This window comes from Onychomys torridus, chromosome 13 (assembly GCF_903995425.1).
Source record: "Onychomys torridus chromosome 13, mOncTor1.1, whole genome shotgun sequence".
Taxonomy (NCBI): Eukaryota; Metazoa; Chordata; class Mammalia; order Rodentia; family Cricetidae; genus Onychomys; species Onychomys torridus.
This window is the reverse complement of record NC_050455.1, coordinates 52,300,296-52,320,783: the sequence shown is the minus strand read 5'-3', so window position 1 is coordinate 52,320,783 and position 20,488 is coordinate 52,300,296. Positions and strand designations below refer to the sequence as shown.

General features: G+C 39.1%; 1 protein-coding gene across 2 annotated transcripts in view; it reads right to left on the bottom strand.

The window, feature by feature from the left end:
* The window catches only part of Wdr7 (WD repeat domain 7), a 284,884-nt gene that overhangs the window by 37,184 nt on the left and 227,212 nt on the right, over positions 1 to 20,488 (bottom strand). For both annotated transcript variants that reach the window (XM_036204543.1, XM_036204544.1), the window contains one exon: positions 11,613 to 11,712. In XM_036204543.1, the coding sequence (XP_036060436.1) occupies positions 11,613 to 11,712 (100 nt within the window). The remainder of the gene's footprint in view (positions 1 to 11,612; positions 11,713 to 20,488) is intronic.

The following is a 20,488-nucleotide window of genomic DNA, read 5'->3' as shown; positions in this document are numbered from 1 at the left end:
CAGGCTGAGGAAAATTCATAATTAATTAATTATTTTAAAAGCCAGGCTGTTGGGGGATGTCTTTTTGTGAATATATGTTGTTCCCATTGGTTAATAAATAAGCTGCTATGCAAGACACTTTAGAGGCAGGCAGGAAATCCAAGGAGACAGGAAAGAGAAATGCTCTAAGTACATGAACATGTTATGAGGTCTTCCTTTTGACATCTGGCACAGACATGCATTCTGTGCTCTAGAGTCATGCAGGAAGCTACACAGAAGTCATCTGTTCAAGACTGTTCTATCAAGGCTAACATCAAACTATAAACTACTGATGTTGTTACTCCTTATGCCATAGACCTGCTCTTCTGGTATGTCCCAGCCAATCACTTGCTCAGCCCAAACCTGCGAATGTTCTCAAGGTCTCTCTTAATTACCATATACTGTGTCACAAGTTCAGCCCATTTTACCCTTAGACATTATTTAAGCTGGTCTGTTTCTTCTAGTCTTCACTTACCAACGTAGGCTGCTACTCTCTCTGGACTCAAAAACTTAGCGAATGGCCTCTGACTGTTCTATTTCCATTTTGTCCTTACATGCAGCCAAAATGATCTTTTACAAAAGGTAATTTAGGTTATTACATTTGTTCAAAATTCCACGGTTCCTCACAAGAATGATTTAAAAATATTTCATCTTCATCTACAAAGCTCCCTGTCACCTGGTTCTGGACCATCTTCTAGACATGCAACTCAGACCCCCCCGCCCCCTACACACACACACACACACACACACACACACACACACACACACACACACAATTCCTCCCCACCTCCCCCCAATTAACTTCTTCAATGATTTAACCTCTCTCTGACCTCAAGGCTTTTGAATGTGCTCCTCTTACTCAAAGCTTCTGTAACTCTTACTAACTTTGTGTAACTTAATGTACCTTTGAGTTAAATGCTATTTCTTCAGGAAGGGCTGACGTCACCCTCTCTGACTTCCTTGTTTATACTCACATACTCTTTAGTTCTCTGGTGATATTACCACAGCTGCTGGAATGATAATGAGTGTCAGCCAGAGGCTTGTACATGGAGAACAACAGTAGCCTAGGCAAGGGCTAGGCTTTCATATTAAAGTGGTTGAGTGCAGGGGGTGGGCTCAGAAACTTGTAATAGTCTACAGCTCTGTAATGGAATGACTGGGGAGCAAGCCCAGATCTTCTCCACTTCTCATAGGGATCTAAAAACTGAAAAGTGCTCTCTGTGGAGTCAAGTCCCCTCTAGTCCTCTGTCATGACCCCCTGGTAGAGAAGCCTCAACAAAGAGCTGTAAGAGTTCTGGCTGTTGGATGGGGAGGCAACTAAATGTTTAGTGGCTTATGTCCTGGCAGTTTCACTGGCTTCAGAACTTCAAAAGGCACAGCAGCCAAAACTACTCTCTCCCAGTTCTCTCTGTGGAGAAAGCACCAGTTTCTTCCTGGGCATGGAAATGCATTATGTTAATGGTATACAGAACTGTAACATGGTAAATAATTTGAATGGATACTTCAGCCAGGAAAAAGATCCCACCAAATGGGAGAGACAACCAGAGGTTGGAAAAGCCTCAATTCAGCACTTTATCTTAGAGGCAGAACTACAAGGGGCTAAAAGTAGTGATGACTCTGTCACTACCTTTCTATTGGTGATTTTATCTGCCAGAGGTTCCCTTCAGTTGTAATCTGAAAGAACTGAAAAGGAGTCAGTCAGCAGGGAAACTGGTAAGAAAAGAAAGCTAGTGGTGTGGTGTTTCTAGCACTCCTGGCTTCCAGCTCAGGTAGGAAGTAGGTACCATGGAAGGGGAATATGCTTAAATGCAAAAGCAAAGCATAGAGATTCTAGAGCTAGGTGAGCTTGGGGCAAGGAGAGAGATATCTGGATAGAAGGACTAATCAAGACCCTTAACTATAACCTACAATTTCAAGATTTTAAGTAATGTTTTAAAAGCTTTGGAGCATAATTTCAATTGTTACTTACCTTTGTGAGTAATTTTTTCCTAGGGGAGCATTGGGCTCCTTCTAAACCTTCTGTGTTGCTGCTACATTATTTTTTCAATGATGATACAATCACACCTCATAGTCTAGACAGCCTAAGCTCCATTTTAGTCTATATGGTTCCAGATAGAAGTCATTTTGTGTGTGTGTAATTTCTGAAATTGCTTAATTACATAGACCCTGAGGACTGAAATATTAACACAATAATTCACATGCTAGTCCCCCCCCCCATCCTATTTTTTATTCAGTATAAACAGAGTTCCTAACCTCTAGCTTGCCACAGATTTACCTAGAGGTGTTCTATAAGATGTAGATGCCTGGGTCTCTGCCTCATGGGTTCTGACTCAGATTGGAAAGAACAATGCTGAATCTCAATGCTCAGAGGATGAAGGCAAATGAACCCTTAGATGGCCAGACACACTGTGTTAAGCACATATACATCCCTACATAAAGGAGACATTGGCTTTGTGTTATTATTAATGATTATTTTTTCTTGAATAGCCTCTGTAATTTTCAAAAGTACTTTCAGACATTTCTGTGAAGCACCCGAATTTTCTGGCCACATTTTCTTATTTTACAAAGATAAGGATGTTGCATGAAATTATTTCATTCTCTAAAAAGATTATTTTGTGTTTGACATACAGTTGGCACTCAGTGTATGCTGAATGAAGGCATTATATACATGATTATTGCACAAAAGCGGTCATGGTTAGTATTACAAGTGTATAAACAGAGTTTTAGACCTAACAACTTTAGGTTCAGAAAATTAAGTAGCAAGTTAATGAATGGGCTTAAGAGTGAATTTCCTGGTTCTTCCTTGGGTGCTGAAATGTAGGGATTAGACAGGAAAGTGGAGGACATGCTTGTATTTTGCATTCATCACACTCCTGAAGAATGACAAACTGCTGTCTATGTATAATGGCATGTAAGGCGCTGCCTTCTTTAACCTCTGACTACTGAAGAGGCAGTAATTTTTCAGAGGCTTGATATACGTTTCTATAAGCAATAGATCTGGGTGAGTTATAGCTGTGTCCTTGTAGATTTACTGCTTTAAGTTTTAATTCATCTCTGACAAGACATTTACATAAATTACAGCAACATAGTAACGGTGCCATATGCCGGGTTTTCACCCAGGGAACTGCAAAGAGGATTGTGGGAGCTGGTCTTCTCGTTCAGTACATGTGAGAGAGGAGCACCTGGTTTGGTGTGGTGGCCATTCTATTCAGGATTCTTTGCTTCTCTCATTCTTTGGAGTAGACTATGCGTACACTACCTTGCTCTGCATAGTAAGTGTTCTAGATTAAGACAGTCACCTCGGGGGACAGCAGAAATAAGCTTCAAAGTGTAGCCACAGCTGGGTGGAGGAATCGGGGAAGGGAAGGTTCACAGGGCAGGCCCGCGCCTTCTCACTAGTCACTGGCCAGGCCTGAGTGGGTAACTGAATGAGTAGGAGCCAAGTCTCTGGGATCCACCCTGTGCTCTGCCCTCAGTGCACTCTTTCTGTGTGTCCAAGTGGAAAAAGAGACTGCTGCTAAGTTTATTACTAATGTCTACTTGATCTTAAAATGTCTCCTATGGATGTTGTTTTTGGTTTTAGTGACTGCCTAAACATGAGCCGAGCAAGGAAGACACCAACAGACATGCTAAAGTAGACCAGGGAAAGCCCATAAGGCCTCAATCCAACACACAGAACTACAGGCAACTAAGGGATGCTGAGTGTGAAACAGTCTTCCCTAGGGAAGAGCACACCAATTGGTTATCCAATAGCAAATGGTCAGCTGTGAAAACACACGCATACAAGTAACATTATACAGGAGTGGGTTATGTTTAGTAACACACACACATGCACACGTATATGCATGTGCACACACACATGCATGCACACTGTGGATCCTGAGAAGACTCTAAGCTGAAGTGCACACCATGATCCTGCCCTTCTGCGATGAGCCTTCATCCCTCACCCTCCTCTAGCCCACTCACATACTCCTACACCTTTCCTCGAGGCATTCCAAAATCCTGACATCATAAGCTTCTGCATCGTAGGCTAAATGCTATTTCCAAGCTTCTACTGGCATTTTATCCTCTCTGCAAAGTCCTCCCGTCATGTAACCACATGAGGAATACCTCCTCATGGATCAGCCCCAACCATATGTCTTCAGGAGTTTCTTCCTGCTCTTGTCCCGTCACTGAATCTGCCCTCTCTTCCTGTGTGACCTATGGGGTTCTCTGCAGCTCAGGACATTTTCACCCTGTAAGCCCTTCCAGACTGTACACACAGGTGCCCACCAACTAAGCCAGTCCCTTCTGCATGGTCTAACACCACTTTAGCCTTCTAGCCATCGTGTGTTAACAGCAGAAGGACAGAATTGCTCCACAAACTTTCCCAGTGGCTGAGGCTCTCTCTTCTCCCTGTTTCATCAACCTAGCTGGACCACCTGAAAAGCATGCCAGTTACTGTTCTGTCTCTTATTCCACTCTCTAGGGCTCTTTTTTTCCAAAAAGCCTGCCTTAGAGCTAAAGTTAATGTTAGTCAAGATTGCCTATGTAACTTATGTAGTTGTATTAAACACAGAAAATCATACAGCAAGCATAAGAGGGCTTTTAAAGGACACATTTAAAACATGAAATGTTTAAATGATATGACTGCAAAAGACCAGGGCAAAGTATGAACATATTATTATTATATTATATTGAGGCTGCTTTGTGGTTTTAAATCACATTTGTATTAATTTATTTGGGCTGTAGAAGTGGCATGCCATTGCGAGCATGTGGAGGTCAGAGGACAACTTGTAGGCATCAGTTCTCTCTTTCTACCTTGTGTGTCCTGAGGACTGAACTCAAGTTACCAGGTTTATTGGCAGGTGCCTTTACCCACTAAGTCATCCTGCCAACCTGCTCTGTAAGTGCCTTTAATTTCTCAGTTCACTCTAAGAACCCAGTTTGACTTAGCTAGAAATCCATCTTTGAACCCAAGCCCTTGTGCCACTATAGAAAGAAAAGTCCTTGGTCATACATAAGAAGACAAGAGAAACCAAACTATATAGGACATTAAATTAAAATGCAGTGTTTAAAGTATGTACCAGTTTTTATGTTTCTATGCTTGAGCAGTATGTTTTGATTGATGTAGCAATGTCTGGACCGACTGCTGAACCCAGGGTGTTAGACACCTGCTTGTCTCCCACCATACAAGGGCTCCATTAGGAGCTACCAAATCCTGACAACCCCCCACCTCCGCAACAGCTCTTACAACCTTTCAGAAACTACGGACTTGAGAGAATGTTTATCGAACAACTGCTAGGCTAGACCTTGTTTTAAGATCCTTACAGAACAGGAAGAGAGACATAAGGAATATATGGTAGTGAGTCCTGAGTACATTCAATGGGCAGTTGGTTTCTGTATCTGCAAGCTTTGCACTCATGGATTCAACCAGCTGTGGGATAAAATATCCTAGAAGCCAAAACTGTAGTCTATGTGATGGTAAACCTTTTCATTATCCCTCTGACAAAACAGTCTACCAACTGTTTACACAGTGTTCACAGTCTGTAAGATAATACGAATAATCTAGAGATGATTTAAGTATATGAGATGATAAACATCTGTTAAACGAAAATCCTACACCATTTCACATACACTAGACTCCAGAATCTGAGGATTCTGGACCGTGAGGAAAAACTGCACTATGGCTCAATTATTTCCTTATTACTTATATAAGGAAAACTTTATACATACATACATACATGTATACACACATGTACATTTCTACTTTAAAATACTAATTCTTCTTTATGAATGTTTGCTTGCATATATGTATATGTACTTTATGTGTATAGAGCCCATGGTGGCCAGACAAGGGCATTGGATCCCTAATAACTGGAATTGCAAAATAGTTGTGAATCACCTCGTGTCTTCCTCTTAAAAAAAACAAAAAACAAAACAAAACAAAACAAAACAAAAACAGCAAGTGCTCTTAACCACTGAGCCATCATCTCTCCATCCTTATTTTTATTTTTTATTTTTATATGTGGAAAGGGAGGAAGAAAATGGCAATGTGGGAACTTGAATGTTACTGAGAGTTGTGAATGGAATGATGAGAATTCTCAGAATTGAAAGACATTTTAAGCCAGATGCCTATAATCAGAGCACTTGGAAGGCTGAGGCAGGAGGACTTCTGTTAGTTCAATGCCATCCTAATCTGTATAGCAAGTTCCAGGTCAGCCTGGATTATACTGTTAGACTCTGTCTCAAAAACAAACTTAGCAAAAAACGAAAGAAAAAAATATTTAGTCTACTCAATACTTTTTTTTTTTTTTTTTTGGAGACAGGGTTTCTCTGTGTAGCTTTGCGCCTTTCCTGGAACTTGCTTTGGAGACCAGGCTGGACTCGAACTCACAGAGATCCACCTGCCTCTGCCTCCCAAGTGCTGGGATTAAAGGCACCACCACCGCCCAGCTCCATACTTTTGCAAGGATTTTGAAATGCTTCTTGCAACTACAGGGTTTGTCAAGAACAAGGTATTGCTAAGCATTTGATTTTCTCTATTGGTGCAAAGTGACTGGTTCACTAACATTCCAAGTAGCACAAGAAAAACAATCGTCCTGTACAGTCACTTAGAAAAATTATTTTAAGATATGGTCAGAATAATAGAGTCTAAATTCCAGCACTGTTTGGGGGGGATCTGTTTCTTTCCTTAGAGGTTCTCTAAATAGTACTTCACTGTTAGAACAGGAAGCCTACGAGGTAATTCTTCACCGTGTCGACAAGGCAGCCATTGCGTTCTTCAGCCATTCATCTTATTAGTGCCCCGTGCTATATTTCTGGTTGTTGCTCCAGAATGTCATAAGAAGCATCTGCCATAAAAGCAGCTGCCAAAAGAGCAAGGAGGAAATACCTAAAATGTCAACTATAAGTATTAAAGAAACATCAATCTTACCATCCCTTAAGGTCCATTCTCCTAACTAGAACTCAAACCATTGTTGTCCTCACGGACAATACGGTGTCTTCCGAACTTCTGTCCTGGTTAGTGCCAGTCAGCTTGTCTGTTCAGAGTTGAATATTAGCTTCCTTTTGAGATCTACTACTTCAGAGTGCTTGGCATAATTAAGTGTATTTTAGAAAACACACAAGGCGTATTTTCATAAAAACACTTTAAATCCCACACTGAAAACACTCTATGAGCTCACCAAATCCCCTTTTCTTATAAATACTATTCTAGCTAATAGAAACTGTCAGCAGTCAGTGATCTCCTTGGAACTTAGCTAACATTCTACAACTCATTAACAAAGCTATGCTGAATAGGCACTTAATAAGTCACAATAAGACGAGTCTCCCCTTGTGCACTGGACTCATGCTTGTCCATGTTCAACTCCTAGTGTAATGCCCAAGTCGGCACTGCTATTACATGGGCCACTTCCATGTGTGCAGGACAGCACATGTGACATTTCTGATAAGCAGGCCTTCTCTATGTATCCTAAACTTCTAGGCTTTAATACGTGTCATACCTCCTGCCCGGAATACTGTCTCTCACTCCCCTCCTTTGCCTAAGCCCTCACTGTTTAGGGCTCTCTGTTCAGACATCTTCCCTCAAAGGCAGCCTTTCCTGAGCAGCTCTCCTAAGATTCCTACATAAATTTAGGTTGTGTTCCTCCAGGCTTGGTGGGCTCCCCTCTTTCAAAGACTGATCACAATGCTTTAGCAGATGAGAATGCTCGTCTTTGCCTCCAGTGTCCCTCGATGGACATACTCATTGATTTTGTGATTTCTTGCATGTTAATATGCAGTCTAGCACAGTGGTGAGCTATTTTAATTTTTAAAAAATAACAAACGATAAATTATAAATTGATGAGTAAATAGGTATTATGTTTATTATACTTAAAAAGTTATCTGAAATAATCTGAGGGAAAAGATCATCAAAAAAGTCATGAGAACAATTTTAACCAACTTAGCTGCTATGAAGAAGACTATAGCAGGGAGAGTGGACTGCTTGTGTCCTCTTTAAACCAAGGTACAGTTAACTAATAATCATCATGGCTCACACTTACTGTATATACATGAATCTATTCTAATCTTTCTCACATTAAAGCTAGACAGGATGGTTTCACAACCTACTCTCCACTACCCTGCCTTCTCCAGTAAACAAAAGGAAATAAATGGTTCAACAACTGAATTAGAGATATTAAGCCTGGCATACTACAAACGCTAACAAGGACTGCTGTGAGTAAGAATGGCAGGTACAGATGGGCAAGGAGTCTAGCAACTGTGTGACTTACGAGACAAGGACAGGGTTCGAAGGACTACAGTGAATTCTAACCGAGAAGATCTAAAGGGAGAGCTAACCATCATCAGCTCAGTGTGGCTGTCTTTAGCAGACTTACTAGCCAGAAGTGCTTTACAGATGAGTGGTCCATGAGGTGACCTCCCTGAATTAAGCTGCTTTTGAACTATCCCAGTAAACACAGCAAAGGCACATTTCTTAAATTCGAACTATGATTATGACCATATCCAACAGATACTTTGAATGCCTCCTACGAAATCTGAGAGGACCATGATAGAACATGGTAGAAACAGATGGTGTTACTAAATGAGGCAAAGCTCAGAAGGGGAATGATATATATATATATATTGTGTGCGTGTGTGTGTGTGTGTGTGTGTGTGTGTGTGTGTGTGTGTGTGTGTGTGAAGACCAAAACCAGAACCCTGAAAGCCTCAAAGAACAAACTTCAGGGTGTAATTTATGTTGTTAGAAGAAAAGACCCCAGATCCCCAGGTCTGTAAAGAAAAAGTTACTGCATGTTGCTGGGTGATTATAGGATCATCACATTATGCCATCAACAGGAAAAGGTCAGCTAGAAGGGATGCTGATAGGAAGCAGGGGCTAAAGGCCTTTTCTGAGGCAGTTAAATAGATCATTAGAAGTCTTAGGCTGGGCCCTGGCTGTTTACCTGATCTATCTTACAGGCGAACCTCAAGTAGTAATAATGCACAAATTCTCAGTTTTGAAGATGCTTACAAGATACCTCTACCTCTCCTTTCCTCCCTCCCCTCTTATTTTAACTCTGTAAATGTTTGTGTTTCTATCAAATTTGCTATTTAGTAACATTCTCCATTTTTCAAAATCTGTTTTGAAATGTTGTTCAGTTTACTAAGGTTTTTTGTTTTGTTTTTCTTGTTTTGTTTTTTTTGAGACAGGGTTTCTCTGTAGTTTTGGAGCCTGTTCTGGATCTCACTCTGTAGAGCAGGCTGGCCTCAAACTCACAGAGATCTGCCTGGCTCTGCCTCCTGAGTGCTGGGATTAAAGGTGTGCGCCATTGCCGCCCGTTTACTAAATTAAAAATAAGTGAGAAGCGCTATTATACTTTGCAAAAATGTAACAGGCACTTTAAAATGTTACAAAATTTTGAATGTTTTCATTATAAAGAAATGGTCAACTTTTGAAGACATGGAAATATTTGACCTGATTTAAATATTATAATATATATGCACCAAAACATGATATGGTATCTCACTGGTATATAAAACTATATTTTAGGTATGATTAAAAATTAATTAAATTGAAACCTGGCATGGTGGCACATGTCTTCAATCCCACCAGCACTAGAGGCAAAGTCAAGTGGATCTTGGTGAGTTTGAGGGTAGCCTCGTCTAAATAGTGATTTCCAGCTAGGGATATTTAGTGAGGCCTACTTTCAAATAATAAATACACAAGCAAACAAAGTTCTCAGAAGATATTCTGGGGTCTGCCATATGGCTCAACGGGTAAAGGCCCTTGCTGCCAAGCCTGACAGCCTACGTTTGATCCCTAGAACCCACACTGTAGAAGGAGAGAATTGACTCCCTCAGGTTTCTCTGATCTCCACACATGTGCTCTGCTCTCTGCTCCACACAAAACTAAGGTTTAAAAGAAGACATTTTGGAAATGTCGTTTGAAGACTTGTTTTTGAAACACTCATATAAAAAACACAAAACTTAATCTTTAAAGAGTGTTTTCACTGACTTCAATGAGAGCCAAGAGGGAAGCAATCTAGCATGTGAACAGGCTGGGAGAGGAAGCACAGCAGTTAGAGAGCTGGACAAGTAAATGGTGTGTGCTCTATGCACAACGTCCACTCTCAGAGGCATCACAGGGAAATGCATTTCGTATCCAAACAGCATCCTCTACAGTTGTCTGAAACCTGGAACTTTCACCCCTACCACTTGTTATCATGTCTCACAACTATTTCAGGGTGGGTTACCAAGGAAACTTTGAAGGAGAACATCAGATTAACAGTTTATTACAATGAAGAGATAATCTACATTTACAGATTCTTACATTCCCTCTGTATAGTATGAAATCAGCAATACTAAACGTTATACTGAAACAGGGAAAGGTATGACATGGCGCTTTCTCAGTGAGCATCTCAATTCCATCAATCAGGAATCTTAAAAGTTCTTATTAATAAAAACAAACCTGGGCCAGGTATTGGGGTGAATGCTGGAAGATTAGAGAAGCAGAACAAGCCACAGCTTCCTCACCTTGCCAGTTCCTCAGCTGATCCTGTTTCCTCAGACTGGAAGCGTCTCAGTCCTCATCCAGAAAGAATCTCAGCTGAACTGCTGCTAGAAACCTAAAAGCTTAACCAGCCAAATGCTTCTAGTTTCTGGTCCTCATGCCTTATATACCTTTCTGTTTTTCTACAATCACTCCCTGGGATTAAAGGCGTGAGTCACCGTGCTTGGCTGTATCCTTGAACAGATGGATTTCTGCATCTGGAATGCTAGGATTAAAGGTGTGTGCTACCACTGCTTATCCTCTATGTTTAATATTGTGGCTATTCTGTCTCTGACCCCAGATAAGTTTATTAGGGTGCACAATATTTCAGGGAACACAATACTACCACAAGCATCAATAATCCTGGTAAACGAGGACCTTGGTAGAATTTATCCCTGACTTTGCTGTTAGCTAATGGTATGACTCTGGAGTAGGGTGACTTAAAGCACTTAGTTTCAATTCCCTTCATATCCAAATGGGGACACACCTGCCCCCTCTATCTACTGCGTATACTTTGAAAATCAGATAAACAAGACCAAAGCCAAGAAAAAATTTCATAACCAAAATGTTATAAAATCATAAAATGTAGTATAAAAGTCAGGAAAATGACACACTATTATTGAAAACAGCACCCAGTTTGCAGAGCTGTATTAAACGCTATTGTGAGTAGTTGTGTGAACTGACTAGATTACTGTCTCAGAAATGTTAAGTATACCATTTTTCTTACATAAAAAATTAATTTTTACTTAGTCATCACATCCTCACATGTAGTGTCAAAATTTTTTAGGAAGCATGCCAGAAGTAGGAAACCCAGACAACACTGAACAAAGAAGAGATATATTGTAAAATCAATCATGAGAAGTGCCTTCTCCTTCTGAGTTCCATTGTGAACCCATCACAGCAGCCTCCAGTCCTGGGGAATAAAGACAGTAGGGCTCTATATTCTTTGAGTCCTTCATTAAACTATTGATCTCTTACACATTATCTATAATGTTCCAGCAGCTCAGTCCATCACCTGGTGAAGTGCTGGTCTCTCACGCCCTTCAATAACTTCATGGAGAGGAAGTCACAATGATTTATTTACCTGACATTTTCCAGTCCGGATGTCATACAGGGCCACTGAGCCATGGCGTGCTCCAACTGCAATTCTGTGACTCCGTTCATAATAGCTGACCATGTAGAACCTGAATTGAACATTTTCACAGCAACAACAAAAACAAAAAGCCAGGTGAGATTGCCTGCACATGGAAGACAAAGCCAATACTCTCAAAGATTAAAGTCAACGTGCACACACGCACGTATGTATCTAAAATACATACACACATATATATATTTATATGTATATAAAAGCTTTAATTTCTTTATATCTCTGTTATTTCTAAATAAATACATCTGTAATCAACATAGAAGTTTTAAAATAATGTTTCCCTTTAATAATAAGTACTTTTGAAAAATCACCTAAAATGGAATTGATGGAGAACACTAGCCTGCTGAAAAATTTCAGCCAGCTCTAGTGGTTCACATCTATAAACCCAGCACTTGGAAGGCTGAGGCAAGAGGACTGAGGTGAGTTTGGGTTAGTGTGGCCTAAACTGTAAGTTCCAGGCCAGCAAGGACTACAGAGTAAGGACCATGTCTTTAAAAATTATTTTTGATAGCAAAAAATTTTATCATCATAAATACACTTGAAAGTTTGTGGCACGAAGGGTCAAAGGCGAAAAGATAAATGTAAAACTCCAGTTTTATGAAAACATTTCTATTTGAGCAGACGTGAGAAGGGTTTTGAAAGACTCACATATTCAATTTAATTATGCTTTCATGGTTCTAATCTAACAATATATACATTCTCACAGAACAAAAATGAAAGTCTACGTGAATAGCATGTCTCCTGAATTCTCATCATTAATTTAAAATGACCTTAGAAAGCTCTTCACCAGAGAAAAAAAATCCTGAAAATTTCCAAGATCTTCCATATTTACTAGATTTACTATCTTGTTTAAATGACCAAAGTGATGGGCAATATATTTGTTATTTTTGTTCCATTAAATAAAAACAAATTCCAGAGTAGATAGTATGAAAGTTGTAAGAGGTTGACTTAATTTTATTATACTCTAGATTAGTTTTCAGGAATGGATTAAGTATTTGGACTTCTGATCTAAACCCTATCATACTGATATCAAATCATATATGGCTGGGATCTATAGGTGAGGCTGGTACTAGAAGGGCAAATCAGGTCTTATTTTTACATTCACAAAGACTTTGAAGCATGCTTCTCATTTCCCAAGGTCTCAGTGAGCTGTCCAGGCGATGAGGGCTACCCTGAGATTCAATTTAAAAACGTTTTTCCCTCCTCCTTTGCTGCCACACTCTTCCTGTGTTGTTTAGTTTTATATCAACTTGAGTTATTTTGGAAGAACTCTCAGAGAGAAAATGCTTCCATAAGATTGGCTTGGAGGCAAGCCTATAGAGCATTTTCTTGATTATTGATTGATATGGAAGGGACCAAGCCACCGTGGGTGCTATCACCCTTCGGCATGTGGTCTTGAGTTGTATAAGAAATCAGGCTGAGAAAGCCAGGGGGACCCTGTTAATGTAAAGTAAGATGCAATAAACTTTCTTGTGCTGCTTAGCTGTCTTCAGCTTTATACAAACTAGAGTCCTCTGGTCTTTTGTATACAAGAGAATCCCAACTGAGGAACTGCCTCCATTGGGTACTTTCTTGATAATGATTGATATGGGAGGGACCAGCTCACTGTGGGTGGTGCAGTCCCTAGGCAGGTGGTCCAGGTTGTATAAGAAAGCAGGCCCAGTAAGCCATGGAGATCAGACCAATAAGAGGTCTTGTCTTCAGTTCCTTTCCTTAAGAGTCTGCCTTGACTTTCTGGATGATAGAGTACAAGCTGTACGATGAAAGAACCCCTTTCCTCCCCAAGCTGCTTCAGTCGGTGTTTTATCACAGCCACAGAAACCCTATGGCGGCTTGTACTCTTTCTCAAGGGAGAGAAAACGGAAGAAAAACTCCAATGTATTTTTGAGGTAAGATACAGGACAGTTCTGTAATTCTAGGAAGAGAGGCTGAGGGAGACAGATTTGAATGTTATCAGCAGGGGCTTTGTGGAAGGCTAGGGCTTCATTTTCAGTAATATGGAAGGCAGACACTACTTGTGAATGCTCTGTTGGCCAAGAACAGTATTCACAGAAAGTAGCATATTATTCTGCTTCAATAAACACTGGGAATCTGCATTCAAAATCTAATGTTCTTATAATTGAAAATTAATATGCTTTAGAAGAGTTTTTAAACCATTGCTGTTTTGATATTAGTAACTTTATCTGTCTTAGTATTGGATGTCATGGTATCTATATCTGCATTAATATTGGCATATATATATGTATGTATATATGTATATATATAGATATATAGATATATATAAAAACTATAGGTAATTTACATCTCCTTACAGTAACATGAAGCTTAATTTCTCACATGTGTTTTAACAAACATTTGTTCTTTGTAGTTAATGACTATAGAGAAATAAAATTTACAGTGGCATTTTATCTATTATTTGCAAAAATTTAATAGCTATGCTGCCAAACTCCTACTGCAAAACAATATTATCATCTTCAAAATAACATTTTTCAAAACAAAACACATTTGTGATGACAGAATCTTAAACTAAAGGTTTTGTTACATTACCTAATCTTTTTGCTTTGGGTATCAACCCCATCCTTCTAGAGCATCTACAAACCCCATTATTTATGGGATAAAAAAGATTAAATCTATTCCTGGTATCAAATCTTTGGTCTGCCTGAAAGGACCATATATTACAGTTCTAGCATTTTTCATTCTCTGTAATTTATTACTTGACTAACATTTCTAAAAAACACTTTAAAGATTTCTGGGCAGTGACAGGCTCAAGGACTGGTTTTGGCTCAGAGTTTTGCATTAAAATTTCCTTCCTGGTTCTTTTTTTTTTGAGCTGAGGATTGAACCCAGGGCCTTGTGCTTGCTAGGCAAGTGCTCTACCACTGAGATAAATCCCCACCCCCTGGTTCTTGTAATAATGAAAAAATCGTATATATGTTAGTCTGCTGCTTCAAGAAACCACCTCTGCTGAAGCCTCTGGGGTCCCCCACACCCTAGACTACATTCTTCTGGAAGCAGTTCTGCATGTGAGCACCGTCAGTCCTGGGCATGGTGAGATATGCATCATCTGCCCCCACCTCTCATGGCATCAAGGGGTTGAGGCAGGAGTCTATTATAGTTTTTAATATTGTTCTTGTCTTCATCCAATCCCCAGGAAAGTCCCAAGTTTTCTAGAACTTTGGCATCTCAGTGTTCAGGTCACTGTGATGGTAAGAAGACACTGAGGTGGCAATTACTAAACTGGCAAGAACCTTTTGGTTAGTATTTCATTTGTGAGAAAATACCCCCAACAAAAGGCAACTTAGAGGAGAAAGGGTCACTGTGGCCCCCAGTTCCAGGTTGCAGTCCGTCATAACCTGGAAGTCAGGCAGCAGGAACTTCAGAGAGCTACAAAAATTCACAGTTAAGATCAGAGAGAAATGAGTAAACACATGGTTAATGATCAGCTCACTTTCTCCATTCTTATATGGCTAGTAACCAAGTCTAGGGAATGGTGCCATCCACAGTAGACATGGTCTTCCCACATTAGTTATCATGCTCAAGACAATCCTACACAGATATGCCACAGCACAATCTGTTCTAGATGATTCCTCACTGAAACTATTCTCTTCCATGGTAATTCTAGACTGTGTCAGGTTGACAGAACTACCACACCAACCTACCCTAGTACTTATCATCTACCAGGTGGGCTCAAAGCAAACTGCCCAGTCAGAGCCAGCATTAGCAAGGGAAAGGATCTGGGTATTGATGGAAAAGGTACTCATTGCTGGGGTCAAGATAGTCATTATTCAAAATGTTTAAAGACATTGGCTCCAGATTTTGGTTATTGTCTACATGTGGATTATGATTCTTGTCAACCATGAATTACATCACACCATTTTTTGTTCACAGCTGTCCTTCAAAGCTCTAACACACTGGGACCTCCCCTTGGGTTCCTTTGGCTTTCTGCTCTAGGAATTGCCATCCCCTTGCACGTTCTTAGACATGCTCATAGTGCTCCCATTTCTAAGTCTTCCTGCTCCTGTTCCTGGAGAATCTCAGTGGCCCATCATCTTAGCTGCTCATGCACTCACTTCACCAAGGTCCCATCCTGAGGTTATCGGGATAAAAATGTCTTCATAAACAACCCTGTTTGATAAAGTAGCCCTTCCCTATTGCTCTCTAACCCAACATCCTATTTTTAAACATAATCCATCACCTCTGAAATATTCAACAGTGATTTTTGCCTTTTATAAATCAAAAGTTGTTTGTTTTCCTCCATCAGAGACTGCTTCTAATTGGGGCTTAAATATGGATCAAGCAAGCAAGATGCAATAGTTAAGAAGTTTAATACCGCTAAGATCCAAACACAATGCTTACCCTTTAATGAGCAGCATATGAACTGTGTTAAATGTTCACTTTTAAGATGAACTAATTTTCCATAGGGTCTAAAATAACAATTGAGGTAGATACAGTGGAAATAAAAATTGCCCTGAAAAGTCAAGCAGAAATCAACAATTATGCTTTCTGCCTAGCGATCCTTTAAAAATATTTGATGAGGATAAACAATGGCAGGTTTATAATGTTATCTGCCAAGGCCCTGGAGCCTGAGTACTTCAGCAAAAAGCTGACAGAGCTTAACCATTTTTTGAGGTTAGAAATAACTGCATAGGCTGAAATTAGAAAAGATGGATATAGGAAGTCTAGATTATGATATGTACAATGAAATATATTTTTTATTTTCTTGGGGATAAAAATGATTCTAAGAATTTGTAAAAATACTAATACTACCACATATTAATTTCAGTGAATGAGGTATTGTCACACAAAACATAATTAAAATTCAGTATTAAGTATTAGAACAAGCTGTTGGGGAGCAGTGGTACAATTCAGTTCTCCAAAGCCATATTTGTGAATTCAGCTATTCAGGAAATTCACAATGGGGTGTACCCACACTACTTTGGTAGTCTGTCACCTAAAACACAATGTGAACTGTAGCTCAAGAGCTCACTTTGCTTGACAACTCACCTCTAAATAGCTGTGGTATTTTCCATTTATGGGTCTGTTTGAATTGATAAACCTTTATCTTTATTGAAAATGGCCCTCAGTGAACACAGGGGTTCATTCACACTTGTAATTCCAGCACTTAAGAGACAGAGGAGCTCAGTAAGTTTGAGACCAATCTGTTCTATTTGACAAGTTCTAGGTCGCTCAGGGTTATATACTGAGACTCTGTCTCAAAATAAAAGGAACATGGCAATGAAATGACTCTTAATGACATAATGCTACACCCATAGACCAATACCTCACCAGGTAAGCTTTTCTTTCAGTAGATGGGAACAAACACAGAGACCCACAACTGGACAATGTGCAGAGAGTGAGGGACTTTAGAACACTCAACCCTAGTGGGACAACTTTATCAACACCCATCTTCCCCAAAGGCTCAAGGACCTATGTGGAAGAACAAGCAGGAATAGTTTATGAGCCAGGGAACAGTGGACACCAAAAGAACAAGACCCTGAATCAACTAAGTAAGGTACTATGAGCTAACAGAGACTAAAGCAGCATTAACAGGGCCTAGATGGGTCTACACCAGGTCATCTGCAAATATATTACAACTTTTAGCTGTATTTAAAATACTAGCTTTATAAAAATACAAATACTAGATTTTGGCTTAGTGTCTTTATGGGACTCTTGACTGTGAGAACAAGGGTCTCTGACTCTTGTGTCTGCTCTCGGGACTCTTGCCCTCTCCTATTGGGTTGCCAAGTCCAACTTAGATAGGATAGTTTTACTTCATCTTATTGTATTTTATTTTGTCATGTTTGGTTGTCATCTCTTAGAAGCCTGTTCTGTTCTAATGAGAGACAGAAAGGGAGTGGATCCAGAGGGGAGGAGAGGTGGGAATGAACTGGGAGTAGAGGAAGGGAAAACTATAAACAGGATGTATTATATGAGAAATAAAAATCTATGTTCAATAAAAGGAAAAAAAAAGAAAAGAAAACCTTTCAAATTTAAAAAGCCAATTTAGAATAGATAAGAAGATGAAACCCATGCAACCCTCAGCAAAACTTTGATTTGGGAGAAAGACAGAGTACTATACAATAACTGAACTATGACTTTGGTAATCTGCAATGATTCTATGACATTATATGACACCATTCAAGATCTTTGCCTAATACAGAATTAACTTTTTTTTTTTTTTTTTTTTTTTTTGGTTTTTTTGGTTTTTCGAGACAGGGTTTCTCTGTGTAGTTTTGGTGCCTTTCCTGGAACTTGCTTTGGAGACCAGGCTGGCCTGGAACTCACAGAGATCCGCCTGCCTCTGCCTCCCGAGTGCTGGGATTAAAGGCGTGCGCCACCACCACCCAGCAGAATTAACTTTTAGTTTAATATGAAATCACTTTAAGTCTACAAGAGTATAGAAAAAGTTGAATATATAACATATAATCTGCCACATGTAAATGCAGTTAACATAGAGTCCTAAATATGTATCAGACACTATCTTAAATATTTGTATATGTCTATCTTTATAAGTAGCAAAGAAAACCTCACAATACAATAAGCAATTATGAACCTAGTTGCTTTCAAAAGTTATTGATACTGAGTTAAGTAATTCATAAGCTTTTTACTCTTCTTAAAAGTTAAAGCAATATATTAAAAAAGCCTCTTCAAAAATACCAATATATATTCATTGTAAGCACATTTAACATATAAGCATAGTTTTAACCTATTCATAAATTTAAAGCAAAGCTTTTGAGTGTCCTACTAAAAACAAATGAAATATGCTTGAGGAGATAGATAGGTACTTTAAAATATTATAAATGTATACACATATCAAAATATCACACAATATCCCATTAGTATGCACAACTGCATACTATGATTACTTTTTTGAGACAAAGTTTCTCTGTGTAGCTCTAGCTGTCCTGGAACTCACTTTTGTAGACCAGGTTGGCTTCAAACTTACAGAGATCTGTCTACCTCTGCCTTCCATGTGCTGGGATTAAAGGCGTATGCCACCACAGCCTGGCTCATACTATGAATTTTTAGAATTAATTAAAATTATGAAGAGAAAAAGCACAATGAAATATCACCCTCATTCTAGTTAAAATGGCTATTATCAAAAAGGCAACTAAATAGCAAATGCTGGTAAGAATGTAGAGAAACAATTCATGCATGATGGGTACATCTTTAGTGCAGTCATTATGAAGAGCAGTATGGATGTCCCAAAAAGAAATGATAGCAGTAAATTAGGGAAATATCTGCATACCATGTTTATTGCTCAACTATGTACAATGTCAAGGTGAAAATTACCCTAGATGTCCTCCACTGGATGAGTACACTAAGAAGTGCTGTATATAGAATGGAATATCTTCACCCATATAAAAGAATGTTGTACTATTGTTTTCAGTGAAGACGGAACTGAAGACATGAAGTTACATGAAATGAGTCAAACCTAAAGACAAGTACCTGTGCGACCTCTGAAAATGACCATCTGAATATGAGTGGTGATTACCAGAGGTTGGGAGGCAATGAGGACTGGGAAATTTGGATATAGCTACCAAACTACAGGTATCCAGAAACAGTTCTAGTGTGTACAATATGGTGGCACAGTAGGGTGACTATGGTTCACAGGAAACCATTATACACTTTAGGAATAACAAGAAGAGGATGGCTCAAAGACTCCAAACGTGAAGGGATGACAGAAAGATAGAAATACTACATGATTTGATAAGAACATGTGGATTTAAATGTCACATTTTCCTGCAGATATGTATAATTATTATGCACTAATCAAAAGTTTAAAAATGGAAGTGTTCACTTCCTTAATTTGATCATTATATATTATAAATATGGATTATCATACTCTTACAAACACAGACCATTTTAATTATAATTATAATTTTTAAAAATAAGGTAGCTCTTTCTTCTCATACCCACCACCTTAAGAGTAATCTCTGGTAATTATTTAGCAGAGTGTATTTAGCTCTTTCTATGTCAAATACATGACCAGTGGTCAGCAGCAGCAGCAGCAGCAGCATCTGTACTATTCAATATGGTAGTAATGACTAACAAGGTTAGCATGTATGGCAATAAGTGGTGACTAATGCAATTAAATATGAAAATGATGCTTAGATAGTCCAAATTTATATATTTTTAAACATAAGTTTTGCAAGCATAAACTTATTTTAATTACAAATTATTCTACTTTTTCTCAAAATCTGCTAATTCAAATAAAATAAATTTGGGTTCATTTTGTTGTTTTGACTTTTTGAGAGATGATCTCATATAGTCTGAGCTGGCTTAGAACTCATTAACTAGCCAAGGATTGGCTTGAATTCCTTATTCTCATGCCTTTACCTCTCAGTTACTGGGATTACAGGTATAGACCACAATACCCAGCTTAAATTTACATTCTTTACATTAAACAACTTTAACATTAACTTCTTCTTTTGTACAATGGAATAGAGACAGAAGGCCCAGAGTTATAATATAAGTGAATTTACCTGATAACAATAAACTCAAGGAGTCAGAAAAAAAAACAAAAAACAACAACAAAAAAAAACAAGCCGGGTGGTGGTGGTGCACACCTTTGATCCCAGCAGAGCCAGGTGGATCTCTGTGAGTTCGAGGCCAGTCTGGTCTACAGAGCAAGACCCAGGAAAAGGCGCAAAGCTACACAGAGAAACCCTGTCTTGAAAAACCAAGGGGGAAAAAAAAAAACTCAAGGAGTCACACACACAAGTTGCTCTACAACTGAGTGCATCCAGGTCCTTTTTTTTTTTTAACATGAAGACTAACATGAATACATCAAGACAACCTGCTAATGAGAT